The 14,607-nt window shown below is 40.5% G+C and overlaps 1 protein-coding gene across 6 annotated transcripts in view; it reads right to left on the bottom strand.

Moving 5' to 3' along the window:
• Window positions 1–14,127, bottom strand: part of itgb4 (integrin, beta 4) — a 23,756-nt gene extending 9,629 nt beyond the window's left edge. For 2 of the 6 annotated variants that reach the window (XM_058062052.1, XM_058062049.1), the window contains exons 1-25: window positions 11,381–11,811; window positions 9,513–9,601; window positions 9,057–9,139; window positions 7,572–7,673; window positions 7,275–7,479; window positions 7,113–7,209; window positions 6,858–7,029; window positions 6,435–6,698; window positions 6,268–6,357; window positions 6,060–6,182; window positions 5,770–5,937; window positions 5,615–5,691; window positions 5,313–5,521; window positions 3,805–3,908; window positions 3,623–3,718; window positions 3,233–3,365; window positions 2,760–2,885; window positions 2,298–2,416; window positions 1,798–1,831; window positions 1,534–1,728; window positions 1,346–1,449; window positions 1,212–1,270; window positions 1,108–1,131; window positions 806–954; window positions 471–650 (exon numbers count right to left, since the gene is read on the bottom strand). In XM_058062052.1, the coding sequence (XP_057918035.1) occupies window positions 471–650; window positions 806–954; window positions 1,108–1,131; window positions 1,212–1,270; window positions 1,346–1,449; window positions 1,534–1,728; window positions 1,798–1,831; window positions 2,298–2,416; window positions 2,760–2,885; window positions 3,233–3,365; window positions 3,623–3,718; window positions 3,805–3,908; window positions 5,313–5,521; window positions 5,615–5,691; window positions 5,770–5,937; window positions 6,060–6,182; window positions 6,268–6,357; window positions 6,435–6,698; window positions 6,858–7,029; window positions 7,113–7,209; window positions 7,275–7,479; window positions 7,572–7,673; window positions 9,057–9,139; window positions 9,513–9,588 (2,989 nt within the window). In that variant the 5' untranslated portion in view covers window positions 9,589–9,601; window positions 11,381–11,811. Of the gene's footprint in view, window positions 1–470; window positions 651–805; window positions 955–1,107; window positions 1,132–1,211; window positions 1,271–1,345; window positions 1,450–1,533; window positions 1,729–1,797; window positions 1,832–2,297; window positions 2,417–2,759; window positions 2,886–3,232; window positions 3,366–3,622; window positions 3,719–3,804; window positions 3,909–5,312; window positions 5,522–5,614; window positions 5,692–5,769; window positions 5,938–6,059; window positions 6,183–6,267; window positions 6,358–6,434; window positions 6,699–6,857; window positions 7,030–7,112; window positions 7,210–7,274; window positions 7,480–7,571; window positions 7,674–9,056; window positions 9,140–9,512; window positions 9,602–11,380; window positions 11,812–13,919 lie in introns of those variants that run through there. The other 4 variants (XM_058062055.1, XM_058062053.1, XM_058062050.1 and 1 more) reach the window with 3 other exon arrangements.
• Window positions 14,128–14,607: the final 480 nt, after the last annotated feature.

Raw genomic sequence — 14,607 nt, forward strand, 5'->3', positions numbered from 1 at the left:
ACATGACAAAACACGATTATAGTCACATTTATACTCTTTTTATTTACAACATATTGCGCAAATGCAGCGTCTTGAGACACATGCTAACTCGCAAACTCGAGAGCTAGCGACCTAAACGGTAGCCTTCAAGTTATTCCCTTTAAACTTAAATAGCCAAAAACTTACCACTTCCACACGGATAGGGAGGATAACTATTAACAGTTATTTAACCTTTAACATGAACATTAATCAAACGTAATAATTTTTTCTGGGTACATGATACCATACAGCATCCATATCAAACTTGCGCGGGCCGCACTAACATTAAACTTTCATATCAAGGCGGGGGCCTCAAACAAGTGTCCTGCGGGCCACATTTGGCCCGCGGGCCACGTGTTTGAGACCCCTGCAATAGATAATATAACAATTTCAATTGACAGCTGTTCTGATGCGCCACTTGTGTAACTGTGTGTTTTTAGCTTCTTCCTCACCATGCTCCTTGATGATGGTGATGTTCACCAAGCGTTTCCCAATGCCGGCAATGCCCAGCGGTACGTCCGTGGCCTCCACCAGCAGCTGCTTCTTGTCATCATCCTCATCCTTAGTAAAGAGTGGCACATGAACATCCACTGACTCCACGCCTTCTTGGAACTCGATAGCGCCTGCAGCCTCTGTGGGGAAAAAAGGAAGCACAAATACAAATCATTGACAATGACTGATGTTTGAGCAACTCAGGTCAGATGAAGACAGAATTCGGAAACTGTTATTGTCGGGTATTCTCATAATGCGGCAATAATCACTATATTGTGGCATAATAAATGCAAACCTCTGTCTGTGGCTACCGTGTAGTAGCCGGGTAAGACTTTCAGGTCGTTGAAGCGTCCTGACTGGACATTTCTTTCAGTCAGCTTGACGATATCAGGGTAGCTGCTGCGTGGAGCAGACAGGATGGTGTCCATGATGGTGTAGTCCTGCCTGTTGGTCACCACGGAGTCATGAGTTAGAGTGAGTGAGTGTTCAGGGCACCACAGAAACATCATATATATATGTATATATGTATATAAAAATATGAAACATTTGAGAAGATACAATGATACAAATAAGAATATGTATAAAAATGAATGTTACCTTTTCCCAGCATTTCTCTGTGTTCTGTAACAGAAATATACAAGTGCTTGGTTATGGACAGATAGCTTCATTTATGTGCATGTCTTTGTAGTAATGCCGCTTACCTAAATGAGGTCTTCTGCATCTTCTGGGCCCCAGGAATTTGCTTGTAGACCTCATTAAGCTGGAGGGAAACCAAATAGAGACCTCAATAAGACGGTAAATGACAACCCCAATGAATGGAAAAGATGCGGCTCACATTGTCTGCTACTTCTTTGGAAAGTTGTTCAGCATCTCTGGAGTCAGGGCGAGACAAGTTCTCTGAAAACCGCCTGTTAAGCCGCAGGGAGATTGGATACTGAACTATATCCAAGACAGATATAATTAGAATGTATCTTTAAGTTTTTGTGACATGAGGATTTGCTTTAAAAAAACACATATACTCACTGATTTCTTTAGGGTTGGGCTTGATGAGAGCCTGAGGATGGTTGGGACTTCGGTGCACATTATCCGTAACCTTCCAGCGAACCACATCTGTGCCTTTGAGGGGGCCCGTTCTCACCATCGGCGTGTCCAAGTGGTCTGAGGTGAGCAGGGAGTGGCGGAGGAGATACTCATCCTCCTTGAATCCAACCATACGACCTGGGGAGAAGACCAAAATGTATCAATAACCCAGCTGACTCATAAATGTGAAATTCCTTCATAGCTTACCTTTCCTACAGCAAGGCAGCAGGGCGAGACAGCTCTTTGGAGAGACAAAAGGACATTATTTGTAGTGAAACTTAGAAACATTCAGCTACTTGAGGGCAATCTCTCAGTGGAACAACAGCGGTGTCATATATGAAATCAAGCGATTTATTAATCTTCAAGGCACACTTGTCTGATGGTGGTTTAAAACAGGGATGTCCACATTGTGGCCTTGGGGGCCCTTTGGAGCCCATGGCTGCAGTACATTCTAAAAGTATTTAGTTTAACAAAAAAAGCAGTTATTTTACAACAATAAAGTCAAAATATTAATAGAAAATCTAACGATAAAAATATGTCATTTTAGGACAATAACATAGTAATATTATGTTTGAAAATATTATTTTAGTAGCATACAGTTGAAAAAAAAATAAGTCGTAATATCAAACAAAATAAAGTTGTAATTTTTGGAAAACTAGGTTAGGGGAAAAGTCATAAAAATTATTAAATGTATGTGCTTGTCATACCTGGCAGCAGGTTTTGCAGCAGGCGCAATATTTCCAGCAGCAGAGCAGCAGCAGTGCCAGCAGGAGCAGGAGGAACAGGATGAGAGGGAGCAGCCAGAGGAGGCTGGCAGGAGGACAATCTGAAGACAAGGTCAGTAATGCAACAATTTCACACATGTTGAGGCTTACGAATATTCATATTCATTGTCGAAAGTTTTTTATTATCCTTATCACAGCCTCATGCTAAAAATCAGGAAGTATATTCTATCAAAATAATAACATTTCTTTGTAGCAGCTACAGTTTTTTTTAAATAATGCACTTATGACTGAGAGAAAATGTTTTCTTAATTTATCAACAAAACAAAACCCGCTGCTAAATTCAGTCATATGCAGGACGTTATTATCTAACAAGCAGGAAAAGCTTTGAAAAATAAAAACAAATGTAAGTTGCTGTTGTGAGAGCACATGAAATCCTGAGATCACCTTTCTTCTTGAGAACCTGGACCTCCAAGTCTTTGACCACCGAAGCTTTGGCGTATTCCACAGTGTAGTGGTACGTGCAGTCGTCATCCTCGTCACGGAAACTACACTTTTCGAGCACCTTTTCCTCTGAAAACACACACATATTGTAGCGTTGAAACACTCATATGATGGCTAAATTGTGACCTTTTTCCACTTTATTATTTATTTATTACAATATTATTCATTGTCTAGTTTTTTATTATCATTACGACTGCACAATGCTAAAAAGCAGGAAGGGCGTGGCTGGAATAAATTAAACAGACCGTTTGGTTCGAAAGCAGGAAATCCATGGAAACACTACTGGACCATCTAGAAAGCTTTATGTTGGGGTTATCATGTGTAGCGGCTCTATAGGAGTCCGCAACTCAATACAAAAGGGCTGAAAATGAGCATAAGAAGCCCCCCTTGAAGAAGTCCATTATTATTTCCGGCACCTTCTTTCAGTTCATCCACCATGACGACTCGGAAAGGACACTTGTCACACTCCTCTTTGTCCTTCTTCTCTCCTGTCTTCCAAGCTTGGCACTGAACGCAACTCCTTGTACCCTCACACACGCCGAGCTGGGCCTGGGTACAACACACAAACATGGTTATGTTGGAAAAAAAAAAAAAGTCACTTGCTAGTTTATTATCTTTAGAATGACTATGCTGTGATAAATGCTCATCATATATACTGTATATGATATAAACATAGAGTAAATTTGTTTATGTGTAAAGTATATTTAATGAAGCCAAATAGTCTCACCAAAAAAACATACATTAATGGTGAGTGAATGTACAACATCAGTACAGATTTACACATATGTACAGATCCATTTACATACCTGGAAATTGGGCTCACAGGTGGAAGTCATTTCTAGACCAGATGCTGGACACTTGCATCGACCACATTCACATTTGCCGCGTCCATTGCACACTCCCTGCAATCAGGTATCATGGAAGGTGAAATGAGGAATTAAACCATTCCAAAGACAAAGACATTTAAAAAGACCCTGGTAGTACTGACCCCCTTACTGTCCAAACAGGTCTGGTTGCTCTTGGGACATTCACAGGCATTTCCCTCCCAACCATCAGAGCAGACACAGCGGCCCATAATGCAGGATCCACGTTCTGATTAGGTTGGAAAAGGGAAGAAAATGATTAAGTGTGGCGTGTGGGCTGTATGCTTGTGGGAAAATGTCATACATACTAATTACTGTGGAACCCGCTTATCTTGATAACATGCTGACGGACGTCGATATAAGCTGTTGTTGACCCAAACGGAAACTAATCATCGCTTGCACATTTACTTGCGACTTTGACCGGAGACATAAGGACAATGGATAATAAATGATTTTTGACATGGTTCTGTGGTTAATTGGCTGGCCACCAGTCCAGGGTGTACCCTGCCTCTCGCCCGAAGACAGCTGGGATAGGCTCCAGCGACCCTCGTGGGGATAAGCGTTAGAAAATGAATTAATAACATCTTCCAAATGACTTATTCCTTCATTTATCCATTTTTATGATTGAAAATGCTTAATGTGGGCCACAAATGCATAGAACTTTCTTATATATGCACATGTTTTGACTAATAAAACGCTGTATTCAACCACAAAACATGATAATTTATTCATTCATTATTTTTGGAATAAGCGTGATGAGTGAGGGAGCGATGTCCGAATCACAATGTGGCAAGAAACAATACTGTTACTACAGTAAACCTCGGATATATCGGATTCAATTGTTCCCACTGGTTTTGTCCGATATAAGCGAAATCCGTTATATGCGTATACCGGAAAATGTCAGTTTTACGCATATATCGGATTTATATCCGGTATATGCGTAAATCAGATTTTATCCGTTATAAAAAGGCACTTCCTTGACTATGTTTCCAATGTACCTGGACACGCAGGCAACGCTGCAAACGCTGCAAATGACGTCGTATAGCGGCCTGTCACGATTCGGCGAATCGGAGCGCCACGATGCAGCCATCCGATATATGCGAGGGAAATTTAATGGAAATGCATTGGAACGGGACTGGAGATTTTGTCCGAAATAGGCGAAATCCGTAAAAAATCCGATATATGCAATGAATTTTTATTGGAAATGCATTACAGAAAAATCGGTTCTTTTTTATCTGTCCGTTGTGAGCGAATTTCCGATATATCCGAGTCCGATATATCCGAGGTTTACTGTACAATCCTACAGCATATGTCATCATAAGCGGATGGATTTGTTATGGAAATGACCCCTTAAAGGGCGGCACGGCGGTCTAGTGGTTAGCGCGCAGATCTCACAGCTAGGAGACCAGGGTTCAATTCCACCCTCGGCCATCTCTGTGTGGAGTTTGCATGTTCTCCCCGTGCATGCGTGGGTTTTCTCCGGGTACTCCGGTTTCCTCCCACATTCCAAAAACATGCTAGGTTAATTGGCCACTCCAAATTGTCTTGAGACTATTGACTTGAGAGGGCACTTCCATTGTGAACCAATTTAGCTTACACCCAAAAGATCGTAAACGAGGCAAAGATGTCGTACCATTGCAGAGAAAGCCTCCGAATCGCTGACACTGGGTTCGGTCATATTGGCAGTAGGGGCCTTCAAACTGATCGGGGTTGTAGCACACACAGGTTCCACACTCCAGGCAGTCCCCACGGCCAGAACAAGGTTCGGTCGAGCCGGGACCGATACACTGGCTGGTGTCAAGAGCTGAAACGCTCGCTGAACAGTTACAGAATGTACTCAACCTGAAATAAAGAACACAACATAGAGAACTTGCACTGCCGTATTCTCTGAAACATGGTTACAATTACAATTGAAGTACTTGAAGTGAACCTCACCAGCCGTCATAGCACTGACACTTCCCACACACGAGGTCTCCGTTGCCATGGCATCTGGGTGCCTTACGGAGGGCAGTCTACAGGACACAAAATATATTAGGATGAAGCCTCCCTCTCTGAAGCGTGAGTGTCATTTAAGGGTCGAGGGTGTCTACCTTCTCACAGTCACATTTGGGGCACAGAACGCTGGCTTTAACATTCACGGCAGAGTTGAAGGTGGTAGGTTTGACTCTCATCGTGCCCTCTTTTTCATCCACATCCATCTGACAGACCGGAGACTCATCCACCAGTCTCTGGGCTTTGAGTCGCATCTTGAATTTGCCCTGCAGCAAATAGTAGAGTGGAAATTTAGAGGGTCTTCCCCAAATGTTTTCTTTATGCGGTTGCCTTTATATTATATTCGATATTCTTAATAGTTGATTGGTTGTCCAGCACAGACACTTACAATTGCGCCAGGCTTGAAATCAAACTTTCCGTATTCTGCGACAGCTTCATCAGTGGACAAGAACTGAGCCTCAAAGGCTTTGGGTCTGTCCTCTGCACGAATGCTCATTTTGGAACGGATGTTCTGGAAGAAAACACACAGCCATGACTTGTTTTGTTCAAAGCCGACTAACAAGTTCTCATGATAAAGTTTTTTTTTTTTTTTTTACATCAAAGGCAATTTCCATGACTTGAAGGATGTTGGATGAGTCTTCCTGCAGCAGGCCCACCTCAGCGATCGGGAAGTACTCTTGGAGTTTCTTAAGAAGCAAGAGCAGAATAGATTATGTAAGAACGCTTTGTCGCATACAGTGGCTTGGCCAAAATAACCACCGACCTTGTAGTACGAGTAGGAATAGTTGGTAACGGCGAATACGGGAATGATGTTATTTTTGCCGAGCAGACGGACCAGCGTGGGTATGGAGGGGTAATCTTGCTTGATATCCTCGGTGTATTTGCCATTCGCATCCAGGTGGCACTGCTCGTCGTTGCGTGGCAGGATGCCCGACAGCACGTTGGCGCCGTCGGCCTCGTAGTGGAAAGCGGATTCAGTGGAGAAAACCAGCAGATGTGTACTCTGTTGTCTCCAACCAATCTCATCCTGATGATAAGACATTTCTTAATTAAGAATGGTGGACCTTATAGATTTCGAAATACAGAACAACATTTATAAAAATGACATTTATAGGTCAGATAATTGGAAAAAGCATAAAATGATTTGAAGAGTTTGGATGTGGTTATTATGAATGCTTATTCTTACCCCGCAGACGGCAGCTTGGAGTATGGCATCAAAGCCTCCTTCTGGAGCATCCAGGTTACCAGAGATCCTTTCCTTCTGAAGCTCGCTGTTAAAGAAGTCCAAGTTGTTGGTCAGCTTGATGACATTTTGAAAAGAGAATGGAGGGTCACTGTTGGGCCACGGTTGAGCGAGTCTGAAGGAAATACCAGGAAGCGACAAAAATGACTTGATGATTTTCATTGGGTGCCTGCTCCAAATGTTCTAACTTTTTCTTACTTAGTGGGTCTCATGTCAGTTTGGGGCTCAATCACTTTGTCCACAAACTTTCCAAATCCGATGGTGTAGTCATCTGACAGCTTCGCCGCCAGCGTAGCTTTGAGACAAAAGCAGCATATGTCAGTGGGACAGTGACAGCCATCATAAAAAGGAATCACTCACCCAGCTCCTTGCCCATTCTCTTCAAGTTGTCCAAGTCGTCTTCCATAGAATTGGAGAAGTCCATAAGAATGTACAAATCTAGAGGACCTTTGGTTGGAGCAAACACCTCCACATCCACCATCTTCTCTTCCCCGGGTAGAAAAGACATCGTCATCTCTTGCGGGGACACCTGCGACTGTTGCATTTGGACATTGATCTGTTGTTTCTGTGCAAGGATGAAGGGGAATGTTATGTAATTTGAGCATTTCTGGGTGTAACAAATAAGGGAAGGCATTGACGACAGATGAGAGGACTTACTCTATCAATGGACATACTGCTTTGGGCGGTGATCACTGCAGCAGCACTGCAGCCGTGGGCCAGAATGTTTTCATACAGGTCACAGCGAGGGCCGTTAAAGGTCTAAACACAAGGAGGACTCACCAGTAAGGAACAATCAACAATAGTGCATAGTTATATTCCTATTTTTGTATTCCAAATGACTTTATTTCACAATAACAAGAAAATATTTTGTCATTTCATGAAACAATTTCCAGTCCAATATGGAATATTTTCCGACTTATCGGAAAAGCACTCTCAAGTTAAATAGTACATTGGAAAAAGTGCATAGTTACATTCCTATTTTTGTATTCCAAATGACTTTATTTCACAATAACAAGAAGATATTTTGTCATTTTATGAAACAATTTCCAGTCCAATATGGCATATTTTCCGACTTATCGGAAAAGCACTCTCAAGTTAGATAGCACATTGGAAAAAGCGCATAGTTACATTCCTATTTTTGTATTCCAAATGACTTTATTTCACAATAACAAGAATATATTTTGTCATTTTATGAAACAATTTCCAGTCCAATATGGAATATTTTCCGACTTATCGGAAAAGCACTCTCAAGTTAGATAGCACATTGGGAAAAGTGCATAGTTACATTCCTATTTTTGTATTCCAAATGACTTTATTTCACAATAACAAGAAGATATTTTGTCATTTTATGAAACAATTTCCAGTCCAATATGGAATATTTTCCAACTTATCGGAAAAGCACTCTCAAGTTAGATAGCACATTGGAAAAAGTGCATAGTTACATTCCTATTTTTGTATTCCAAATGGCTTTATTTCACAATAACAAGAAGATATTTTGTCATTTTATGAAACAATTTCCAGTCCAATATGGAATATTTTCCGATTTATCGGAAAAGCACTCTCAAGTTAGATAGCACATTGGAAAAAGTGCATAGTTACATTCCTATTTTTGTATTCCAAATGACTTTATTCCACAATAACAAGAAGATATTTTGTCATTTTATGAAACAATTTCCAGTCCAATATGGAATATTTTCCAACTTATCGGAAAAGCACTCTCAAGTTAGTTAGCACATTGGAAAAAGTGCATAGTTACATTCCTATTTTTGTATTCCAAATGACTTTATTTCACAATAACAAGAAGATATTTTGTCATTTTATGAAACAATTTCCAGTCCAATATGGAATATTTTCCGACTTATCGGAAAAGCACTCTCAAGTTAGATAGCACATTGGAAAAAGTGCATAGTTACATTCCTATTTTTGTATTCCAAATGACTTTATTTCACAATAACAAGAAGATATTTTGTCATTTTATGAAACAATTTCCAGTCCAATATGGAATAGTTTCCGACTTATCGGAAAAGCGGCTGCAAAGGTTCACCCACTATCACCAATGATGAACAACAGGGAAAAAATTCAGGAAGAACAAAGAGTTGGCTCAAGACAAATTTCTTTTATGTTCCTATTTTATGCTCTGACCTCATCAGGACAGTATGCACAGCCTTTCCCCGCCTGCAGGCATTCTGAGCAGGTTTTGGACCTGGAAGCGAAGCAGTAGTTCGCTGTGGGGGAAGAGAAATGAAAGTGAGAAGGACACCCAAGAAAAATACACTTGACTTGATCATATTTTGAAAGTATTACTACATAATGATTATGAAAATGTTGATGCTGACCTACAGTATGTCGCGTCTATGGACAATTTAGTGTCTCCAGTTATCATGCATTTTAGACATTCTCTCCACAATAATGTTGTTTGAATGGCGGATGTACTTCCTACCATCTACCTGTCACTATGCTGCATCTCGTGGGCATAGACACATGAACGAAGATAAGTTATTTCTACAAAATAAGGACTAATTTGGGGACCAATTGATTATTTTGGTGTAGTGCGGCACTGTGGCTGGGAATAACTGTATTAGATCTATTCATACATACCTTCGGTATAAGAGCGGGTCAACAGGATGAGCAGAAGCCAAAGGCCCACTGAGAGACGTAAGGTCCATCTCCCCATCTCCTCCCTACAACTGAAACACACAAAGAATACATACAGAAGGGGTGACATTTGTGGTGCAACCTACGGGTTGTGTGCAAAATCCTTTGAAACACATGCCACCATACATGGAATACAGATCATTTCGAGGTTTTTCTTGCTAGGATGGCTCCTATGTTTTGCAACAAAATTTGCTCAAATTCTACAGACAGGCGCCTGTCAGTCCCTTAAAGGTCTACACCAAATTTGGTGGCAATTCTTGACATTTCAAGTCATATAGCAGGGTTGCAAGTTTGCCAGATTTTCACCCTTTGGCGTGCTTTGGTTCTGGAGGAGCAGAGTTGTACACAAACAACAAGGCTAAAAAGCTCTGTAACTAAAAAAAAAAAAAAAAGGGAGGCGGAAGATATTTGAACCACCTGCACTTTCCCTTGGTCAAGGTCAAGCAAAGGTAAACAGAAGATATGCAGATTGACATCACTTGCTTGACATTTCTAACTACACACTATGTTTGCATCTAAGATTAACTTAGATTAACTCATTCAATACCATCCATTTTAGACCATTTTGAATATTACCTTCATGGAACCTACCAAAAAGAAAGATTAGACAGGAAAAAAGGTTTCTTTCTACCCCTTACCGTTTTTTGTTTTTTTTTAGCAATTAGCCATAGAACATAAGTAGGTTTCAGGAAATATAAAAATCTGTGGTACACAAATGTCCCCCGAGCCGCACTTTCATACCGTCATGCACCCATACCAATAACGACATGTCTGTTGGTGTGACAATAGCAACTGGTCACAGGAAGACAAACATGGGTGTGTGTGTAATGTGGTACTATCCCATCATGCTTTGCCAGGTGGTGATGTTGTAAACGCTGATCAAATACATGCCGCAATCACGCTAGAAGAAGTGAGAGTGAACAAAGGGTGCAGTGTGGCCTGAAATGTCTCCAGTCTTCCACGGTACGTGGGCAGATCACACACACACACACACACGGTGCCATAAATGACTAAATACAACAATCAATTAAAAATAAAAGGCTACTTTTGTCCGCTGATGATTCATAACACAGAAAGAATTTCTCCTGGAGGTGAGAGATGGACTTGTTGAAGTTAAAAACACATGGGAAAGACACCTTAACACCAGCTTGTGAATATCACCTCACTATCACAACAGGTGTGTGTGTGTGTGTGTGTGTCCCATAAATCACTGACCAAGAGAGTTGTGGGCAGACACGCCATCTCCATTCCTTACAAAACATTTCCATCAAGCACAGTGACGTGTTTTGGAAGATATACGGTTTAAATAAGACGACACTTAATAATGCATTCGATGTTGCTCGCCAGATTGTTACAGCCAGAAGCGAGTGCCGCATGCCCTCTGGCAAAAACCTCTAGCACACTGACGATGCAGGTCTTTGGGATTTACAATATAAACATGTCTTTCATCTTCTGGTTTCCTTTTCACCTGTGTTTAACAAAATATAGTCTCTGGAAAAAGTACCTTAGCCGTACTTGGACTATTAGGTACAGATTGTACCTCAAGGGAAAGACACTGACTGGTACTGTACTCCTGTTTCTCACAGTAAAGCATCCTAATCTCTTTTATCTATGCTCCACGAATGAGAAATGACAAATAATATTCGGTGTTCATAGGGTCAAAGTTCATATTTGCCCTTCAAAGCAGTGATTATTTTCACAATTACAGTTAGTTAACAGTTAACCAGCAGTCACCTTTCCTAGTACATGAAGAGTGTGTTACATTGGAGGAATAATTTGAGAGAATATAAAATATCTCAAAGCAAACAAACCTGTTCCTGCTCCCACTAGTCCAAGTTCAGAAATCCAAGAATTACTTAAAAAAAAAAAAAAAAAGACCCAAATCCTTTTCGGCATGTGTGACCTAGGAGTTTGGTGAAGATTTTCTTTATCCAAAGTCCTCTACGAATGCTGGTGTAACAAAAAAAAAAGTGTTTCTCGTGTTGTTTTGCGTCTTCCGTGTCGTATAGCCTGTCCTGGTCAAATATTGACTGAAATGCCCATAAACCCAGAAAAGCAAGTGTGTGATACGGAGAAATAGCAAGCAAAGCCACTGACCGAATGTGACTTGATCCCTCCTTTAACCCCCGATCACACACCCTCCAACCAGGTGAGAGGGGTTACTCCCTTCCTGGACCTCTAGCTCTTCCACACCCTGCTAGGAGGTAAAAGCTCCACACCTCTGTCACATTCCACTCCAACAGCCGTTACCTGTGTGGGCTTGAGCGTGGGGGCGCCAGGCCCCTCCTTTGACGGCCTCATCCCAAACTCATGGGTGTGGCACACAGAGCAGAATACTGCCTGCAGGCCATGGGAAATACTCGGATTGTTGTGTTCACACATCCTGATGGTCATTTTGCTTTGTCAAATATTTCATAGGAACCATTGATGTTTTCCTTCTTCTAGAAACGTTGCATTTGCACGTGCACAACTGCTCCGGCAGAATGGCATTGAATGTGACATTCAATCCTCAAGTGCTCACCGTTTACAAAGTATTGTGTACACTCAAAGTACTACAAAGTACAGTATGAATAAGACCGACCCATGTCAGAGTTCAGAGTTTCTCATTAACTAGTGATTCTCAGCATTTTTGAGCCACAAACCTAAGTTGTACTCTTTTCAAGCACTCCAACAAAATTAAAAATATTTAAAAATGTTGAGAAAAAAATATTACAATCCATTTTTTTGCGTTATCTTTTATAAAACATCCTTGTTAGCAGCCTATTAGCTTGCTAATATGTAGAAAAACGAACCGGAAGTCAGCTCCATCTCCTACCAATGACATCATCAGCAGTTGACTCTGTAGTTATTTGGTAATCAACACAGTTACACTACAAGGTTTGACATTTTTTTTTACACAAAACATGTTTTTATAGTTTTCCAATTGCATTGTTAGCATATCAGAGATCAAAGCTTTCTCATTAACTAGTGATTCTCAGCCTTTTTGATCCACAAACCTAAGTTTTATTCTTTTCAAGCACTCCAACAATTTTTTAAAAAATGGAGAAAAAAATATTGAGATCCATTTTTTTTAGCGTTATCTTTTTAAATTATAAAACATCCTTGTAGCAGCCTATTAGCTTATAGCTAATATGTAGCTTAATATGTAGGAAAAAGGAACCAGAAGTCAGCTCCATCTCCTACCAATGACATCATCAGCAGTTGACTCTGTAGTTATTTGGTAATCAACACAGTTACACTACAAGGTTTGACATTTTTTTTTTTACACAAAACATGTTTTTATAGTTTTCCAATTGCATTGTTAGCATATCAGAGATCAAAGCTTTCTCATTAACTAGTGATTCTCAGCCTTTTTGATCCACAAACCTAAGTTTTATTCTTTTCAAGCACTCCAACAATTTTTTAAAAAATTGAGAAAAAAATATTGAGATCCATTTTTTTTAGCGTTATCTTTTTAAATTATAAAACATCCTTGTAGCAGCCTATTAGCTTATAGCTAATATGTAGCTTAATATGTAGGAAAAAGGAACCAGAAGTCAGCTCCATCTCCTACCAATGACATCATCAGCAGTTGACTGTAGTTATTTGGTAACCAACACAGTTACACTACAAGGTTTGACTTTTTTTTTTTTTACACAAAACATGTTTTTATAGTTTTCCAATTGCACTGTTAGCATGACAGACAGTAAGGAAAGCCTTTAGACATTGTGACACATACGTATGGGAAGCAACGAGTTAACCCAGCTGAGAAGTGATAGCAGTCCTTTCTTCTCCCAGCGTACATAAAACAATGGACAACCGTGGCATGCAAAGTTCAGACCGTAGAAACCAGATCGGGTTCACTACAATAGCTAACTTCTTTCTCAACAGGAGTACAACTTTTGCAGGTTGCAACTCAGACTCCTCCCCTGCTTTTTCATGTCTGACACTTTAGTAGTGCCACTGATCTCCAAACAGCCATTTGATTTACTTCAAAGGTATGAGGCATGGGAAAATGTTATTGTCAATTCACATACATACTTTGGATTTTTTAATTATTCCCGTCACATAGCACAACGTTCTCAAAAGTGTAACATTTCAACATTGTAGCTGCAGGCATTTGTGACAGGGTGAAAACAAAATGGCACATCCCATCCAATTCAAAGATGGGCATAAGATACCAGGTTACTTCATGAATCAAGGAACCTTAGGGGACTACGCCTTAATTACCCCCTTAACCCCCCACAGGGCAAAAGTTACAGTAAGATAGAGAACAAAACTTAAATGGCAACACTATCAACATACTCATCTGAAATAAACTTGATTGTGTCCTCTAAAAACATGCAAAATACGCCTGGAAATGTTACTTACCGGGAACTACAGGTTGTCCTGGTGAAGTGGAGGCATGAAGAGCCTCACACAAGAGCTGCCCCCCCTGCAGACAAACTACTGAGAAACTGCTCAAGACAGTTCTCTCTCCACTCGCACACTACCATCTGATCCCAGTCTGGTTCACTCACTCATTTACATGATAAAAAAACTGTCTACTTTTGGATCAGTGAGTTCATTCATGGATGAATGCATCCCTCACTTCTCCACCCCCCCCCCCAAAATGGCAAATTAGCTGCAGCGGACCTTGGGGACACATCAGTGACTTGTGCACAAGACTTAACAGCACATTGCAGTTTTAGTTCTAATACTTATTAATATGACAGCTTACAGAATAAAAAAGTGTTTGTGAAAGGTCAAAATGTTTTACATAAATATATGCATTTTGCAAGATATGGTTGTATCTACTGTGTTGGTTTGTGCTGGAGTTGAAAAAGTTTTACAATGTAACAGTTACATAACATTCAACGAGTAGAAGATTAAAATAAATACCTGGTGCGTTTATAGTTGAGTCCTTATTCAGGCTTTACACACACTACGCTAATATTTGATGATATTTAAGCTGCACTGTCATCCATCAACAATATCCTTAAATAGGGGACGATGGTAGATGTTATAGTTGCTGGCAGATTCCCGCTACAAAAAAGAATCGAGAGTAAATTCCAATAAA

This window comes from Doryrhamphus excisus, chromosome 22, assembly GCF_030265055.1.
Source record: "Doryrhamphus excisus isolate RoL2022-K1 chromosome 22, RoL_Dexc_1.0, whole genome shotgun sequence".
NCBI lineage: Eukaryota > Metazoa > Chordata > Actinopteri > Syngnathiformes > Syngnathidae > Doryrhamphus > Doryrhamphus excisus.